This window comes from Leucoraja erinacea, chromosome 10, assembly GCF_028641065.1.
Source record: "Leucoraja erinacea ecotype New England chromosome 10, Leri_hhj_1, whole genome shotgun sequence".
Lineage (NCBI taxonomy): Eukaryota > Metazoa > Chordata > Chondrichthyes > Rajiformes > Rajidae > Leucoraja > Leucoraja erinaceus.
Window position 1 is genome coordinate 8,525,683 of NC_073386.1, and position 17,167 is coordinate 8,542,849.

At 40.0% G+C, this 17,167-nt stretch overlaps 2 protein-coding genes across 4 annotated transcripts in view; one reads left to right on the forward strand and one right to left on the reverse strand.

The window, feature by feature from the left end:
• The first annotated feature begins 359 nt into the window (after window positions 1–359).
• On the forward strand, window positions 360–9,806 carry LOC129700751 (protein SPO16 homolog). Its single transcript, XM_055641408.1, has 5 exons — window positions 360–876; window positions 4,124–4,217; window positions 7,953–8,124; window positions 9,230–9,308; window positions 9,635–9,806. The coding sequence occupies exons 1-5, from the start codon at window positions 829–831 to the stop codon at window positions 9,755–9,757; spliced, it is 516 nt and encodes a 171-aa protein (XP_055497383.1). The 5' UTR covers window positions 360–828; the 3' UTR covers window positions 9,758–9,806.
• Window positions 9,807–10,778: 972 nt separating this feature from the next.
• Window positions 10,779–17,167, reverse strand: part of glmna (glomulin, FKBP associated protein a) — a 29,917-nt gene continuing 23,528 nt past the window's right edge. For all 3 annotated transcript variants that reach the window (XM_055641405.1, XM_055641407.1, XM_055641406.1), the window contains exons 16-19: window positions 15,820–15,883; window positions 11,842–11,968; window positions 11,448–11,530; window positions 10,779–11,336 (exon numbers count right to left, since the gene is read on the reverse strand). In XM_055641405.1, coding sequence (XP_055497380.1) covers window positions 11,211–11,336; window positions 11,448–11,530; window positions 11,842–11,968; window positions 15,820–15,883 — 400 coding nt within the window. In that variant the 3' untranslated portion in view covers window positions 10,779–11,210. The remainder of the gene's footprint in view (window positions 11,337–11,447; window positions 11,531–11,841; window positions 11,969–15,819; window positions 15,884–17,167) is intronic.

The following is a 17,167-nucleotide window of genomic DNA, read 5'->3' on the forward strand; positions in this document are numbered from 1 at the left end:
TCAAACTGATATGGAGGGGGAGGGGAGGTGTAGAGTGATTGGACATCCATGGGGAAGATGAGGGAATGGGGGCCTGGAAAATGGAAGTCATGGAGGAGACTAAGAGCGTGTGAGGTGTGTTGGACATAGGTTGGGAGGGATTTGACGGGGGGGGGGGGGGGGGGGGGGGGGGGTAGGATGGAGTCGAGGTATGTGGAAATAAGTTCGGTGGGACTTTCATGGTTTCCATCTTCTGTGTGGATGTTATTATTTCATTTTTACAATTTTCACAATACATTTATATTCTACTTCAAATAAATGGGAAATTAAGTAACAGGTGAAATAAATACCATCTGAAATTAAACATAAATTCTATTTGTATAAACTTCATTTTATTACTCTCCCACAAGTGAAATGCATTAGCTTTCTTTTTTTAAATTGGAGAAACATGGCAGTGGATTCGCATTTACTTTGCTCATCGTTGGAAGAAAATGTCAGCCAGTTATTTCCTGGAGAATCACCAGCTTTTTTATGTTTTGTGCTTTTCTTACTACTATTGCAAGACTGGCCTTTGACAATCTCATCCAAGATCAATGGACATTAATTTACACTCTTAACCGGTGACTTGAGTCGTTTTACCAAAAAATAGAATTGAAGATTGCTTTTCTACATCAGATGCACAAGTTTTTAAAAAAAATCTATGTAAATTTGGCCAGCATGTTTAATTAATTCATGCAAATTGCAATGATGTAATTTATTCTCAACGGGGCGGGGCCTGTGCACAGTGGGCGGGTCGTGAGGTCGTGACCTGTGACGTCTGGATCCTGGCCGGTGTCATCTTTGGGTGTCATGGCGACGAGCGGGGCCGCCATCGTCATCGTCAGCGCCGACCTGCAGGTGGAGTCTGGAGGCCGAATGGCGGCGGCGGCGGGAGGTGGAGGCGGCGCCCGGTCCCACCGCCTACACACGATGCTGTGGATCATAGCTATAGGGCCTTTGCTGTGGACAAGCGGCTCCTATCCTGTTGGATCGCCGCACACCTGCTGATTACTCCAGCACTTTGTGGCCTTCAGCCGCTTTGAGTTTTTTTGCAGAAATCTTCCATTCATTTGTTCCATATTATTATCTCTCCAGATATCACTGTCTATATCTCTCGTTTACTCTTCCCCCTGACTCTCGGTCTGAAGAAGGGTCTCGATTACTCCTCCCCCATCCCTCCTCCTCACCAGGGATGCTGCCTGTCCCGCTGAGTTACTCCAGCATTTTGTGTCTGCCTGTGGTTTAAACCAACATCTGTAGCTCCTTCCTACACATGACATGAGCCAGAATATTGTGAAGAACGTTGTTTAAGAGGGAACTGCAGATGCTGGAGAATCGAAGGTTACACAAAAAAACTGGAGAAACTCAGCGGGTGCAGCAGCATCTATGGAGCGAAGGAAATAGGCAACGTTTCGGGCCGGTTTCGGCCCGAAACGTTGCCTATTTCCTTCGCTCCATAGATGCTGCTGCACCCTCTGAGTTTCTCCAGCTTTTTTGTGTAACCACCCATATTGTGAAGAACTATTGCTTATAAACTGTGTGTAGGAAGGAACTGCAGATGCTGGTTCTTGGTTTCTTGGCCCTCCAAAATATTCTAAATGGAATTTAAACTGGAGGTTTACCGAAGATAGACACACAATGCTGGAATATATAGTATATTTGAAAACCAGCACAGAAAACGACAAGATGAGTCTGACGAGAGACACCAAAAGCTGGAGCAACTCAGCGGGACAGGCAGCATCTCTGGAGAGAAGGAATGGGTGACGTTTCGGGTCGAGACCCCTCAGACTGATTAGGGATAAGGGAAACGAGAGATCGATGATGATAGAAACATAGAAATTAGGTGCAGGAGTAGGCCATTCGGCCCTTCGAGCCCGCACCGCCATTCAATATGATCATGGCTGATCACCCAACTCAGTATCCTGTACCTGCCTTCTCTCCATACCCCCTGATCCCCTTAGCCACAAGGGCCACATCTAACTCCCTCTTAAATATAGCCAATGAACTGGCCTCAACTACCCTCTGTGGCAGAGAGTTCCAGAGATTCACCACTCTCTGTGTGAAAAAAGTTCTTCTCATCTCGGTTTTAAAGGATTTCCCCCTTATCCTTAAGCTGTGACCCCTTGTCCTGGACTTCCCTAACATCGGGAACAATCTTCCTGCATCTAGCCTGTCCAACCCCTTAAGAATTTTGTAAGTTTCTATAAGATCCCCTCTCAATCTTCTAAATTCTAGAGAGTATAAACCAAGTCTATCCAGTCTTTCTTCATAAGACAGTCCTGACATCCCAGGAATCAGTCTGGTGAACCGTCTCTGCACTCCCTCTATGGCAATAATATCCTTCCTCAGATTTGGAGACCAAAACTGTACGCAATACTCCAGGTGTGGTCTCACCAAGACCCTGTACAACTGCAGTAGAACCTCCCTGCTCCTATACTCACTCAAATCCTTTTGCAATGAAAGCTAACATACCATTCGCTTTCTTTACTGCCTGCTGCACCTGCATGCCTACCTTCAATGACTGGTGTACCATGACACCCAGGTCTCGCTGCATCTCCCCCTTTCCCAATCGGCCACCATTTAGATAATAGTCTGCTTTCCGTTTTTGCCACCAAAATGGATAACCTCACATTTATCCACATTATACTGCATCTGCCAAACATTTGCCCACTCACCCAGCCTATCCAAGTCACCTTGCAGTCTCCTAGCATCCTCCTCACAGCTATTGATGTACAGTGATAAAGAACAATGAATGAAAGATATGCCAAAAGGTAACGATGATAAAGGAAACAGGCCATTGTTAAAGTTTGTGGGGTGAAAACGAGAAGCTAGTGTATTTGGGTGGGAGGGGTACAAAGAGGAAAGCCGGGGCTACCTGAAGTGAGAGCATGCGACTTGGGTGGGGGAGCGATGGAGAGAGAGCGAAGGAAACTTACTCCAGCTTTTTGTGTCTATCTTCAGTTTAAACCAGCAGCTGCAGTTCCTTCTTACTCATGAGTGTATGAACTTCTGCTGCCTGGAACACGGGGCATGCTTTCCGCCAAACACACACATTCACTCTGGCCACTTTATTAACCTTAAAGGAGGTTATCGACTGCAGTACAGTGGCATTACGGCGCCAGATACTCGGGTTCGATCCTGACTACGGGTGACGTCTATACGGAGATTGTACGTTCTCCCTGTGACTGCCTTGGTTTTCTCTGGGTGCTCCAGATTCCTCCTACATCCCAAAGAGGTGCAGATTTGTACATTAATTGACCGCTGTAAATTGCCCCTAATGGTCAGGGAGTGGATGAGAAAGAGTGAACGGATGATCTGCATGGACTGTGGACTGAAGGGCCTGTTTCCATGCTGTATCATTCAAACAGTTTGCACGGTTCCATTAGATAATTCCAACACTACCTAAGCAATCTGGTGATGATCTTAAGTGTACTGGGGGTTCCCAAATCCAAGGGGCTTATGTGTTAGTGTATTTGCATTGCTGGCCAACAAATATTGCTGGCCGACAAGTTCATCTAAAAAATAGATGTAAGCAGTAGGTCTTCCCAACAGTATATTGGCTGGTGGATAAAACAAACTGCTGGAGGACACAAAGTGCTGGAGTAACAGAATAAGTCACCTCCAGTTTAAATTCCATTTGGAATATTTTGGAGGACCAACAACCAAGAAAGAAGTCAGGGAGCATCTCTGAAGAACATGGAGAGGTGGCATTTCCATCCGGGATCCTTTTTTAGACTCTGTCTGTGGAAGGGTCCAGACCTGAGGTATCACCTATCATTTTTTTCCAGATGCTACCTGATCTGATTTTGCCTTTTTTTTTGCTTTTCAATACCTGCAATAGAATTCCTCCACCTGCAAACCTCCAGCAGTTTTTTATTTGCTCCGGGTTCTAGTATCATTAACCTCTTGCATCTCCAATATTTTAGCTGAACTTTGTCATATAATTTTCAGTACATTTTTGATACATTTAACAATTGCAGGAAATTAATTTGCGTATTGTAACAGCAAACTTAATTAACCTTTGGATATTTGTATATATTTAGTAATTCTTTCAGTGTTGTTTTGGGTTTTACCTAAATGTATTTTGCTTTTCACATTTTTCCAGCGTCATGATACAATTTTGTCTTTGTCAAGAGAGCACCAGCGAATTAGATTCTCTGACTCAGTAGTAACTGGATCAATCATCTTCCCACTTTCTGGTAAAATTAATTAAACTAGTAGTATATAATAGTTTTATTCTGCAGCTACATTAGAAAATGCATTAACCAAATAAATTATTTTCCACTATTACTCTGATTTTACTACATCAACCACTTTGCAACCATTTGGAATTGTTTACAATACTTCAAGCAAAAATTATAGTGTAGTTCATCCTTTTATGCAGTCTGTTAATTAATTGTAAACATTAGGATTTAATTAGTACCTAGAGTTCAAAAGGAGTGTTGAATGTCTGATCATAACTTAATCATTGGCTTTATCTGATAATCAAAATCGTGCCCATGCAAACAAAAATATCTCTATAAAAGATTGTTTTGAAGCAAGCAAGAGAATACTATGAAACGTTCTGAATTGGGAGTCTGATGGCATTGTCATTACATGACTGCACTTGTACCCAGAGGTCTTGTTCAAACACGTGCGTTCGTTACATAGCTATGGTTACATTTAAGTAAATAAGTAAATCTGAAGAAGCTATAAGTAATAATAGCAAAAACACTGGATTGCCATAATAAATCTGATTCATTAATGCCCTTAAGAGGAGGTAAACGGCTACTGATATGATTGTAAGTGATTCTAATCTCACCAACATGGTTGACTTTTAACTGCATTTGAAATGCATGAACAAACCACTTAGATGAGGGCATTTAGGGATAAACATGATCCTGGGTCTCCTCCATGGCCACAACGAGCAGCACCGGAAATTGGAGGAACAGCACCTCATATTCCGTTTGGGGAGTCTGCACCCCGGGGGCATGAACATCGACTTCTCCCAATTCTGTTAGTCCTTGCTGTCTCCTCCCCTTCCTCAGCTCCCCTGCTGTCTCCTCCCACCCTCCAGCCTTCCGGCTACTCCTCCTTTTCCCTTTCTTGTCCCCACCCACCCCCACCCCTGATCAGTCTGAAGAAGGGTTTCGGCCCGAAACGTTGCCTATTTCCTTTGCTCCATAGATGCTGCTGCACCCGCTGAGTTTCTCCAGCTTTTCTGTGTAACCTAGGGATAAACAATGCTGGCCTTACAAGCAATATCCAGATACCTTGAATAAATAACAACTTTGTAAATTAATTTCAATATAAGGATGTTGTTAGGAAGAATAATGAGGCCACACAAGATGTGCGTAGATATGATTCTGAGGTGGATTGTAGAACAAAGATATCCAGAAGTCAGGTACATGTTAGTAAAATTTGTGATTTAAGTTACTTTTAATAAGAACATAAAACAGTATGCAGCAAGATTAATTTCTGCATAGTGTTAAGAGGTGACAAAAGCAGAAAGAAGGGCTTGTGGTAAACAATTATCTACCTCTATCCAGACTGGTGTTTTTTGGAGGCAAGTGCCGAAACCACCATTTTGATACATTTGTGCAGGAGATTTTCAAATGTGATGTGTTTAGTGGAGGGGGTGGTAAAAGTGGTCTTCAGGATGACATAGTAGGTGAAATGTTCCTGTGGCAGATGAAATACAATCCAGAGTGTATGGTATATTTTGGCAGGAAGAACACGAAAGTGGATAAAATTGTGTAATTCAGAAAGCAATTTAGGAACATGGATATAAATGCATATATGTCATAAGGGGTCGTGAATGATAGGAGCAGAATTAGGCCATTCGGCCCATCAAGTCTACTCCGCCAATAAATCATGGCTGATCTATCTCTCCCTCCAAGCCCCATTCTCATGCCTTCTCCCCATAATCCTTGACATCGTTGAAGTAGGCACAGCAAATTTAGAAAGCATCCTAGACTTCAATACAGGTAAAGTGCTGAAGTAAAAAGGTAATTTGAACCTTTATATAATTTTTGTTTAGCCACAACCATTGTACTGCAGTCAATTCTAATCATTCCACTTATGTAATAATGTGAAGACTATTGAGAATGCTAAAGAGATTTAATGGAATGGTTGCAGAGATGAAGAATTTGAACAGCAAGGACAAACCTGTTGATACTTTTCTTGGAGTTGAACAATATGAAAAGTCTCAAAAGAGTTATATGAGCATTCATAGATTTTGATAAGAGTACGGAAAACCTTAATAACCGAGGGTTGAAGGACTTGTGGAAAAAGTTAAAGTAATTTGTAAAGAGCTACAGGAATGAGGAAATACTTTTTTAATATGGTGGGAATTCGGGAATCAACTTTCTGAAAGGTTATTCAGTTGAGGCTTTCAAGAGGAAATGGTAATAAATTAATAGGTGAATAATTTACAGACCTATGGGATTGCCAGCACAGACTTGATGGGCTGAATAGCACACTGTAATGTTCTATGATTCTATTTATGACCCTGTGCTTTCCTGTTACCTCTTGCACCAAATGATCAACTTTTTATTTTGGGAACGACATGTCGTTCTCCTTCTGTGTGCATTGTCAACTGAAAGAATTGTTAACGGTACATCTGTCAACTTGGATAGAGGCCGAGGAAAAAGATTCAGGGCTGCAGTGACCTTCACAGTCATCAACACACTGTGTCTCTGGAGGCTATCATGAAACTGGTGCCATAATTCTGACATCTCCCTGCTGAATTTCAGTCAAGTCCAAATAATTGCATTGTGCTTGAAAAAATCACCAGGCTAATGGAGGGTGAGAGTTGTCTCGGAAATATCGCTTTTCTGCTCTGGAAACCTTGCAGTTTTTTGCACCCTCTGTTCTTCCTTCAAATGATTTACCAAATGCCCACAAGAACCTCTATTCTGCGCAGAAACATAAAGTTACCTCAGATTCTCTGCCAATTTCCTTGACCATCAGACTTCATAGCAATAGTAAGAAATGTGAAGTTTTGTTTATGATTTGCAAAAATGCAATTTAAATACCAGTTCCTGGTTGTCACTTCAACCAATAAAGATCAGCTGCATAATTGAGTGTGATTTTTTTTTGGCATTGATAGGAATTTATGTAGCCAAATGTTACAGCATAATTACACAATCATTGCAGCTTCATTTTTTAATTAATCTGCCTACGGCTGCCAGCAAGAAAATGGTCAGACTGCTGTAGTAGTGGAAGTGGGGTTGTGTTCTGGCACTCAGAAATGTATTAACCCACATCATGACCTTAATATATTGTTTTCTAAGAAATTGCAGTCAAGAGAGCAGCAAGGATAAAGGGTGACTTTCTCCAATTAAATACTGGGAAGGTTCAATCTCCCAAAATAATTTACATACATTTACCACCAGAATCTGCTAACATTGTCAGCAAATACATCTTGTTTGATCTTGACCCCTATAGCCTTTCCAGCAGACTGCTTACTTTCACCCCCACACTACTAGTCTGCCACTGCCCTACCTGTCTTCTCCTAAAGTCTTCGTCCCTGTTCTCATCTATAAATGCCATGACTATCCTGGATTTATATTATTCAGCTGATATTCCTTATGTACAAAATAGGCAAATGATCTTCAAGCTTGAATTCTTCGAAATGTTTATTAGATGTCAGACAAGGCAAAATTTAAAGATTTGTGAGATGTTTTTTTACAGTGGTGTTGGCAGATATAATAGTGGCATATGTGGCTTTTAGATTGGCACATGGATATGCAGAGAATGGAGGAATATCGATCACATGCAGGCAGACGGAATTAATTTAACTTGGCATCATGTTCGGCATGGACATTGTGGGCTGAATGGCCTGTTCCCGTGCTGCACTGTTCTATGTTCTAGATGCTGATTTACTCAGATTTTTCCCCATTTTAGAAACACTGAATTTTTGTAACATTAGGCACCTTTTTCCATTTTCACAGGTGTCGCATTTATTATTATAGGGACTCAAGATTTCTGTGATAATTCTACAGAAACAAAACTGATGGAGCGCATTGAGCTGTTTGTCCGCATTCATCGAAACAGTTTCCTGATTTTGACTGCAGGCCTGTATGGTCAGAAAGAGTGGGATGTACTATTTAAAATTCAGCTAAGGTACCTACTAGGGAAATTAGTTATTTAAAAACGTTACTATTTACATATCTAAAGGTTATTCATGATCTAATGAAATTCTCGTTAAACTGAGAATGTGCTAGCAAAATAAATCTTACTGGTTATATTAATGATACATGTTTTCACCATTAAAGAAAGTTTTATAAATAACACTAAACTATTTGATTTTCAAATAACATTTGGAGAGCGTATTGCAATAAATTGCAAAAATTAAAATGTTTGAGCTGACCTTAAGCAGAAACCTTTGACTTTTGGTGTGTCAGTGTTGTTTGTTATGCCAAAGATATTACCTTTTTGGAAAAGCTTTATAAAGGAAAACATTTCCAGTCTCCATCTACTACACTCAATAACCCAGATGAGAGGGCAAGAGAACGATTGCAGTGTAAAGCTACGAATGGTGGCTGCATCTTTTTTCTGTGTAACTGACAAACATTTGGTCTAAAATTTGATAAACTTAGAGTAGTTCATCTTTGTAATTTGGCATGTAGCTGGAAGAGGCTATCTAGATTTTTGTCTGTAGCCCAAGCTCAAAGAAGATCAGAGATGAAAATACAGTAGTGGATTGTCATTATGCAGAGATGGGGGGCAAGAGAGAGGGGGTGAGAAGGGAGTGTTATGTTTGAAATTTACAGTTGTTCAAACAAGGTTATCATAAGTCAACTAAAAAGTTCTGTAAACGGTAATTGGATGTTTTTGGTGGTAGTGAGAGACCAAGATTAAATGTGTTATTGTTGAAACAAATAACTGTAGATGATGGTTTACCAAAAAAAAAAAGTGCTGGAGTAATTCAGCGGGTCAAGATGCATCTTTGAATGCTGTTCATCTTCTAATAGCATGAGAACATTCAGATTCTGCTTACTATCTCAACTAAGAGACAGCAATAGTCATGCAGACATGGGCAAGTAAGTACCATCAACTGTGGCAAGCTAACGATGCATTAAGAACAAAAATGATCCCAAAAATAACAGTAACAAGAGATTATTACAAAAGCTAATCTATTTCTACAAATAACCCAACTATGTATTGTGTATCATTGATTTATTTTGACTAACACTGAACTATTGCATTACATATGGAGTTTTTTTAGATTTCTAGGTAATAATCTGAAAATCATACCTTCACACAATACCAGTGATATAGTCAAGAGTATGCTCACTTTAGCCAAGGTAAGTATACTTTTAACAACTAAAATCTAATTGAACTTTTGAGTCTTATATATTAATGCTCCAAAACATGCAAAATGAGGCAGCTGCTTTAATTAAATTTTCTAAAGATTACTGTAGTGCTGATCTGATAGTGATAACAATAGAAGTGTTATTTGTATAAAAGCTTCATTGAACTTACTGATGAGAGCATTTTAGCAGTGAGGTTTCAAACTCTTTATTTGTATGAGGACTTACTGTTGGCTGTTGTGTATTATGGATCTGCAGTAATGTTGCTTATACAATGTTTCAAACATGGTTAGTGATTCAAGTATGTATTCCTTACGAAGGTAACGTGCAAACCACACGCGGACAGTGTTCGTGATCGCATCGCCATGAGCCGAGCTCAAATTATTGAACGTAGCCCTGTCTGGGAAATGCTACACAAGCGACAGCTAAACTTTCTCCAGTGAAATAAGTTGTATGTTTCAAAAGTATGTTTGTGACCAACATGATTAAGATAGTTGAAAATAAAATGTTTGTTGAAAAATTAATATTGATTCACAGACCTATTTCATTCATAATATTCTTCCAATTGAAATGCGTTAGCCTTTAAAAAAGCTAGATAATAATTTGCTCATTTACAGGCAGAACCCAACAAGGTTTCCATAACATAAGATGTAGATCAGTACCTCATTTACTTGTATCCAGAATTACTAATGTAAAATGTGGCCAGATTTATCATTGACCTGCATTTAAAAGTACCAAAGGCACAATACTTAATAGTTAAAAATGTGATAATACTATAAAAACAATTTGCAGGGTGATAGCAAATAACTTTTCCAGACTTGTGTGGAGTAGAAAGACTGGCTGATACTAGTTGGAAAGGTTGCCCAGTTTCTACATAGCATGTTCAAGAAGAGAGCAGGTGTTGTTTATTCCATGTTGGAGCTTTCCAAAGCTAGCTTGTCCAGAGTGCAAGATACTTCAATCACCATTGAGGCAAAATAAAATGCATTGAAATGAAAATGAATGACAGACATTAGGACACTTAAATCGGTTCACCTGTAACTATCCAGAGTAAAGACAGAATTAGAACTAAAAGAGAGTATCGGTAAAACTGAGGATTAAAAAACATAGTTAAAAAGATAGAAGGCATTGATAATTATATGAAAATATGAGAGTATTCTCACGAGAAACAAACAGAAACAGATTATATAGGTATGTTTTCCTCTTGATGTAAATTGTTTGGCTTTACTCAGAAACTTGGTGTAGCAAGGCAATAATTTGGTATTAATTAACATTAATGGTACAAGCTCGTATCCCTGCTTTGGAACCATTAGCTATCATGGTATATGAAGACAAATAATATACAACGGACATAAAATGCAGATCTTGGTGTGGTGTGAACTACCAAAACATATGGGTCTTAATCAAACGCCAATTAAAATTGCATTGTCAGGAACATGAAATAACAGTGATGCACTTACAGAATGGTGAGAACTATATACATATTTTATTGCTTTTTAGTGTATTTTGAAATAACTTGAGTAAGAAAAATATTTTTCTCCCCTAACTGATACTGACACACTGCATGAAAAGCATTTTCTAAAAGTTCATCTGCCATTTTTCTTAATTATGTCCCCACTGATTTAGCTAACCGCAAATGTATGGTACAATCATTCGAAACCAAAGTAGTACATTGAAAATGGAGGGATTTTTCTTGTCATTTTTTTTCTGGGACAGCATGTTCAGTACATCTGCATCTGCTTCACAATAAAAATATTTGAAAAAAATCATATACAGACTGATTTGAACAACTTAAATAATAGCATACAAAATGAATCCCTCCGGGAAGAACAGTATGTTTGGAATAAATGATCAAACATTATATTTGCATAGTCTCCACACTTTTCCCATGTAAATCTAAAATGCACTATTGTTCACATTTTTTGTCTCCGTTCCGGATTTCATTTTTAACTCCATCAGCTCTTCTATTCGGGCCTGTATACTCTCCATTACATCAAATGTGTAGAGAGCTGACTGCAGAACCTGAAATGATAAGTTAACTGTGTGAAATAATGTAACATTATGATTAAGTTGATGTAAAACATACATTAAAGGTGATACAAGTAAAACAAATTCAAGAATCGAGACGTTTACCTCCAGTTGCATAGCATTTGTCATTTTTGGTAACGTTTTACCACCAACTGTCAAGGAACACCGTGTTTCATGATTAGACGCATCTGAAATTATTAAAATGAAATAAATTAAGTTATCTTTGCTACCCTGTAGAAAAACTACATTTATCAAATTATACTGGTTTCCAGTATTGCTTTCAACCTGCAATTTGTCAAAAATATAGTTTTCCTCATTGCTTAACTAGGAAAATGTTTTTGTTCTGCAGAAACATTAATTTGATAATCTTGTCACTGTGTTTCACTGTAGTATTTTGATTTGGAATGTCGAATAGGATGTATGATTTCTAATTAATGCTAACAAATGAATTTATTACAGCAAAACAGTTGTACAATTTAAAATAAAACATAAAACAAACCTTTAATTTTCCGATTATCCTTTTTGTTTCTGATCTCTGCTTCATAATGCGCCTTGGACATATTCAAGCCAGTTCGCAGTGGCTTCAGAAACTTTTCAATCCAGAAAAGATCAGTCCATAATCCAGTCTGTGGAAGATTTAAAATTGAATAACTGGTCTGGCAGAATAAAGAATGTTAGAATTGAAAGAGGGAAGTTATATAACCATGATTTTACATGTGTGTTTGTGTGTGTGTGTGTGTGTCAGTTGATGGAGAGGAAAATATATTCAATATCATATTTAAGTGTGCAGTAGGGGGTCTGATTACAATTTAATGGAAAACTGGCATCTGGATTCAGAAGGTAAGTGCCTTTTCAGAGGAATCCTATTTTAAGAAAAGCAGGCATGCTCCAGTCGTCTCTAGTCAAATATGATGCTTGCTATCTGCCAATACACCTTGCTTCTGCATTTGGTGATTGACACCCTCCTTCCCAAGTAGTCATACCGCACAGACACAGACTCAGGCCTTTCGGTCCAACTTGTCCATGTTGACCAAGGTGCTACATCTATTTGCTCATGTTTGGCCCATATGCCTCTAACCTTTCCTATCTATGTACCTACCCAATTGTCATTTAATTGCTGTTACAGTACCTGCCTCAACCATCTCCTCTGGCTGGTTGTTCCATTTACCCACCACCCTCTGACTGCAGAGATTGCCCCTCTCACCTTAAACCTAGGTCCTCTGGTTCTTTATACCTTACTCCCTATAAAAGACTCTGGCCATTAACCCTATTAATTCACCTCATGATATTAGACACCTCTGTCAGATCACCCCTCAGGCTCTTGAGCTCCTGGGAATAAAGTCCAAGCTTACTCATTCTCTCCCTATAGCTCAGGTCTTTGAGTCCTGGCAACATAAATCTTCTCTGCATGCTTTCAGGCTTAATGACAAACTAATCATGTCAACCAACCAACACCAATCCTGACCTTTTTGCGCTCAATAGTTGGGCTCTGATCCAGTCTTGATATCCAGTGAGCATCCATCCCTGTTTTTTCTACTGGCCAGTTGGTCAATTTGACCACTGTTGTAATAATAACTCTCCACAACCCAAAATACTGCAATCCCTTAAACCTCTCCATGCATCGGGCACAATATATCAAATCTCGGATTGGAGGCACTCAGCATCACAACACAATTAGATGATGCATTAGGGAGACCTGCTGCCTCACAGCATAATGCCCTTCTCACTTAGGAAATCTGAACGGAAACCTCTGGAGATCTTGCGCCCCACCCAAGGTTTCCGTGAGGTTCCCAGAGGTTCCGGTCACTCTCCATGAGTCACTAGAGGTTTTGGTCACTTGCCTGGAAAGCCTCGACCGAAGCATGAGCTGCATCTACTGATCAAAGATCCCATAGGATCATTGCTACCGACCGACCGCGAAGGTGGGGGCCAGGGACAGCAGGGGAGCGCTGTCTGTGCGGTGAAGAGGAAGGTAAACGGCTGCCACGGAGCACGGTAAGTCCTTTAGAGAGCGCAGGGAGGAGTGAGGGAAGGAGAGTGAAGGGGAGAGAGTTTTAAGAAGTTTAATAAAGTTAGCGGGCACTTTACCTTCCGGCAGATCTTCTAGGTCTTGAAAACCAAAGATCAGACAGGATCTTTGCTGAAAACTCAAATGAGCCAATCAAAATGTGCGGTCAGCGAAGGAGATTGCCTTCGACTGCCTGTAAGTAAATAGCGACCCCACTCCACTGGCTTCGACCAAACGGCAACCTATTTTTAGTCGAGGCCGGTTTTGTTTTAAAAAAAAAATTATAGCAGGAACATAGAAGCCTCAGCTACGCGGAAACCACTTTCCACCATGAGGGAGATTGACCGGAACCTCCGGAAACCTCACGGAAACCTTGGGTGGGGCGCAAGGTCTCCAGAGGTTTCCGTTCAGGTTTCCTAAGTGGGACGGGCATTAGAGACCCAGGTTTAATCCTAACCGCTGTTCTATGTGGCGTTTGCATGTTCTACCTGTGACCATGTGGGTTTCCTCCAGGTGCTCCGTTTTCCCCCCATACATCCCAAAAACATGTGGGTTTGTAGCAGGCACGTGCCGTCAGGGTAGGCAAGGTAGGCAGTGCCTACCCTGACTAAAATTATAAAATGGTCATTATTTTATATATATATATATATATAATATATATAAAACATATATATAATGGTCATAAATAGTAAAGGCACAGGAGAATTATGCTTCCCTAAGAGATCGATCTCTTAGGGAGGCATAATTGTCCCGTGCCTTTCATCCGCAGCACATTCAAAACACGTGCCGTCGACGATGCTTCAAGCCATCAGTGGGAACGGTCCGTAAAGGCAGCTGAAATTCTGCCTTTACACCGTGGACTGCGTGCATGTGCTGCGCTGTACACTGCGCATGCGCACCAGCCTACTGCGCATGTGCAAGTTTCTTGGCGGGTTTTTCAAAGATGGATAGTGATTACCTGAAGAGTTTCTTGAAGCAAACTGACGAGGTAAAGACCAAAATAATTGAAAATGGCAGACCAACACTGGAACTTAAATAACTTCAAACTTCAACAGCGCAAAGGAACAAAAATAATTAGAACATTTAAAACAGCTTGGTACAACAGGAAACAAAGAGAGAAGAATAGATTTTGTGTACAAATAATATGGTAGGTATGTTGCAAAACCTACCTTCAGCGGCGCTGCAGATTTGTCGCTGCCCGAGTGCGCAATTTTGGCGCCTTTGAGGGGGGGGGCGGGTTTAAAACGCGATTTTCTCTCGGCTATTCAAATCGAGGTTGTTCAGCCTACTTAGTTGCTGACGAAAAATCGCTGCGAGGTTCGTTTGCTGCAGGTATTTTTAAACTATATTGGTTAATTTAATTGTTATAGTAGGTTAAAAATCATCCTCTAAACCCGCGACCGCCACCAACGGGCCGGATCTCATGTAGGGGAAAACGGAAGGCAGGCTGTTTATTTTTACATTAAAAAGCGCTTCTTAAGATCCCTTTATACAAAATTTTATGTTGCGAGTAGCTAATTTGGGGGCCCATTAAATCCCGCAGTATTTTTCTGGGGTACAAATCCACCGCAATGGGAACGTTCCAAACCAGCGCGTTCCACAGGATCCCACTCGAAAGCTGATTTAAATTCCTTCCATTTGGCCTATAAATTAATGTCAATGAGATTTAAAAATCATGTTTTATTGTGAATTCTTGTCTGAATGTTCTTTGGATACTTAGGCTATTTAAAAATGTTAATCTTTCCTTAAGAAATGGATAGATGTTTAGATCTAAAAATTGAATTTTGGAATTGGCTACAATTGGGTAACTAACTAATTATATGCTTTAATTTCAGGTCATCTAAGTAAGATTGTTTCATATTTGTTTCAGAATGCTTCAATCTATAATAAATGAAAATTTATTTCAGTTCTCTTCATTTTTAAGAAAGTTATGGGCTTTTTACTGTCCTCGATCAAGTCAATGGAAAATCAATAGGGAACAAGATGCTAGTTTCTGAGTATGAAAATGGCCATAACTTTTTTAATACTGAAGATATGAAAGTGAATTATATGTCAAATTAAACTTCTTTTTATGCTTTATCTTATGGGATAAATTGCAGACTTGATTTTTAAAATCTCAAAATTTTGTAACATTGCTAAATATGGTAAGTAAATTTAGTTGAGTTCTATGTTTTTAAATACTTTATTAAGAGATACTGAAGACAAATTACTTGATAAAAGTCGAGAGAACATTCTGCGCATGCGCGGTTTTCAAGATTTTTAAAAGCCACTGCCTCCCCTGACTAATTACTCACGGCACGTGCCTGGTTTGTAGGTTAATTGGCCTCTTTATATTGCCCCAATTGTGTAAGGGATGAATGTGAAAATGGGATAACACAGTGAGCTGAAGAGCTTGTTTCCTAGCTGTATCAATCAATGTACAAAAACGACAGGATTATGCAAGATATTTTTCATTTACCAAATACTTACTTGATTCTCCCATTCATTATCCCTGATTACAAGGTACCTCAGAAGATTCAGTGATTCCATGATCCTAATACCAAGAGACAAACAAATTGTCAATTCCAGGTATAACATCTTTACTTGGCAACTTATTCTTCCCTATTTATCATCAAGATTTCATTATTTTTCTACTTATCACCAGAAATCTGTTTGCTGTGTACAAATAGATTATCATTTATTCTATAGTGATTACATTTTAAAATACCTTCATTGGTTCCCAACACTTTGGGATACTCTAAAACTGAAATGTGCTATTGAGATGTAATTATTTAATAACTAAAAGAGATGGGCTCTTCCAATGGAAGTTGGAAATTACCAACATTTCTGCCAAATAAATCGGAACTTTCTCTTCTGTTGCTCGTATCGGACTAGTTAACTGCGGCTTTCCCAAAACTGTCTCCAAATATCTCGATTCCATCTTGTACCTCGTGCAGTTCCTTCCGAACTACATCCAAGACACTTTGCATGCTTTTCATTACTTCAACAACTTCCAATTCTTAAGCCCCCATTGTCTCATCTTGAGCTTGGACATCCGGTCCCTCTACATCTCCATTCCCCACCAGGAAGGCCTCAGGGACCCATGGATTCTTCCTTGAACAGAGACCAAATCAGTACACCTTAATTCACACTCTCCACTCACTGGCTGAACTTGTCCTCACCCTTAACAATCTCTCTTTTGACTCGAGAGGAGCCTTTGCCTGTCTTTTTGTTGGTTACATTGAATACTCCTTGTTCCAAACATACCCCAACACCATTCCCCAACTTTTCCTCCGCAACTCTCTGACACTACTCTCCCTTTTCTCAATCTCTCCGTCACCATCACAAGAGGGCAAAATATCCACTAACTCCCACAGCAACCTCGACTAACCCCCTTCCCCACCTCGATCGAAGACACAATCCTTTACTCAATTTCTCCATCTACACCACATCCGCTTCCAAGATGAGGCTTGTCACTTTTGGATATCCGCGATGGCCTCTTTCTTCGGTAAACGTGGTTTCCTCTCTGTTGTTGTGGATGGAGCCCTCACCCATGTTTCCTCTGTCCTCTGTCATGACACCCATGACTCCTGTTGTCTGACTCTTTCTGCCCCTCCCCCTGACAGAAGAAGGACAGAGCTTGCTTGGTCCTTACATATTCCCATCAGGCTCCTCATCAAACACATTGTTCTGACATTTCCGCCACCTTCAACAATCCCACAATGAGTCACATCTTCTAGTCTCCACCCCTTTCTGCATTTTGTAGAGCACTCTCTCTGCAACTCAGTAGGACAGGCAGCATCTCTGGAGAGAAGAAATGGGTGACATTTCAGGTCAA

Coding starts and splice junctions, on each gene's coding strand:
- LOC129700751 (XM_055641408.1), top strand. CDS start 829: ATGGCGACGAGCGGGGCCGCCATCGTCATCGTCAGCGCCGACCTGCAG. Junction 877..4,123: donor TCGTCAGCGCCGACCTGCAG/GTGGAGTCTGGA, acceptor ACATTTTTCCAG/CGTCATGATACAATTTTGTC. Junction 4,218..7,952: donor AATCATCTTCCCACTTTCTG/GTAAAATTAATT, acceptor CCATTTTCACAG/GTGTCGCATTTATTATTATA.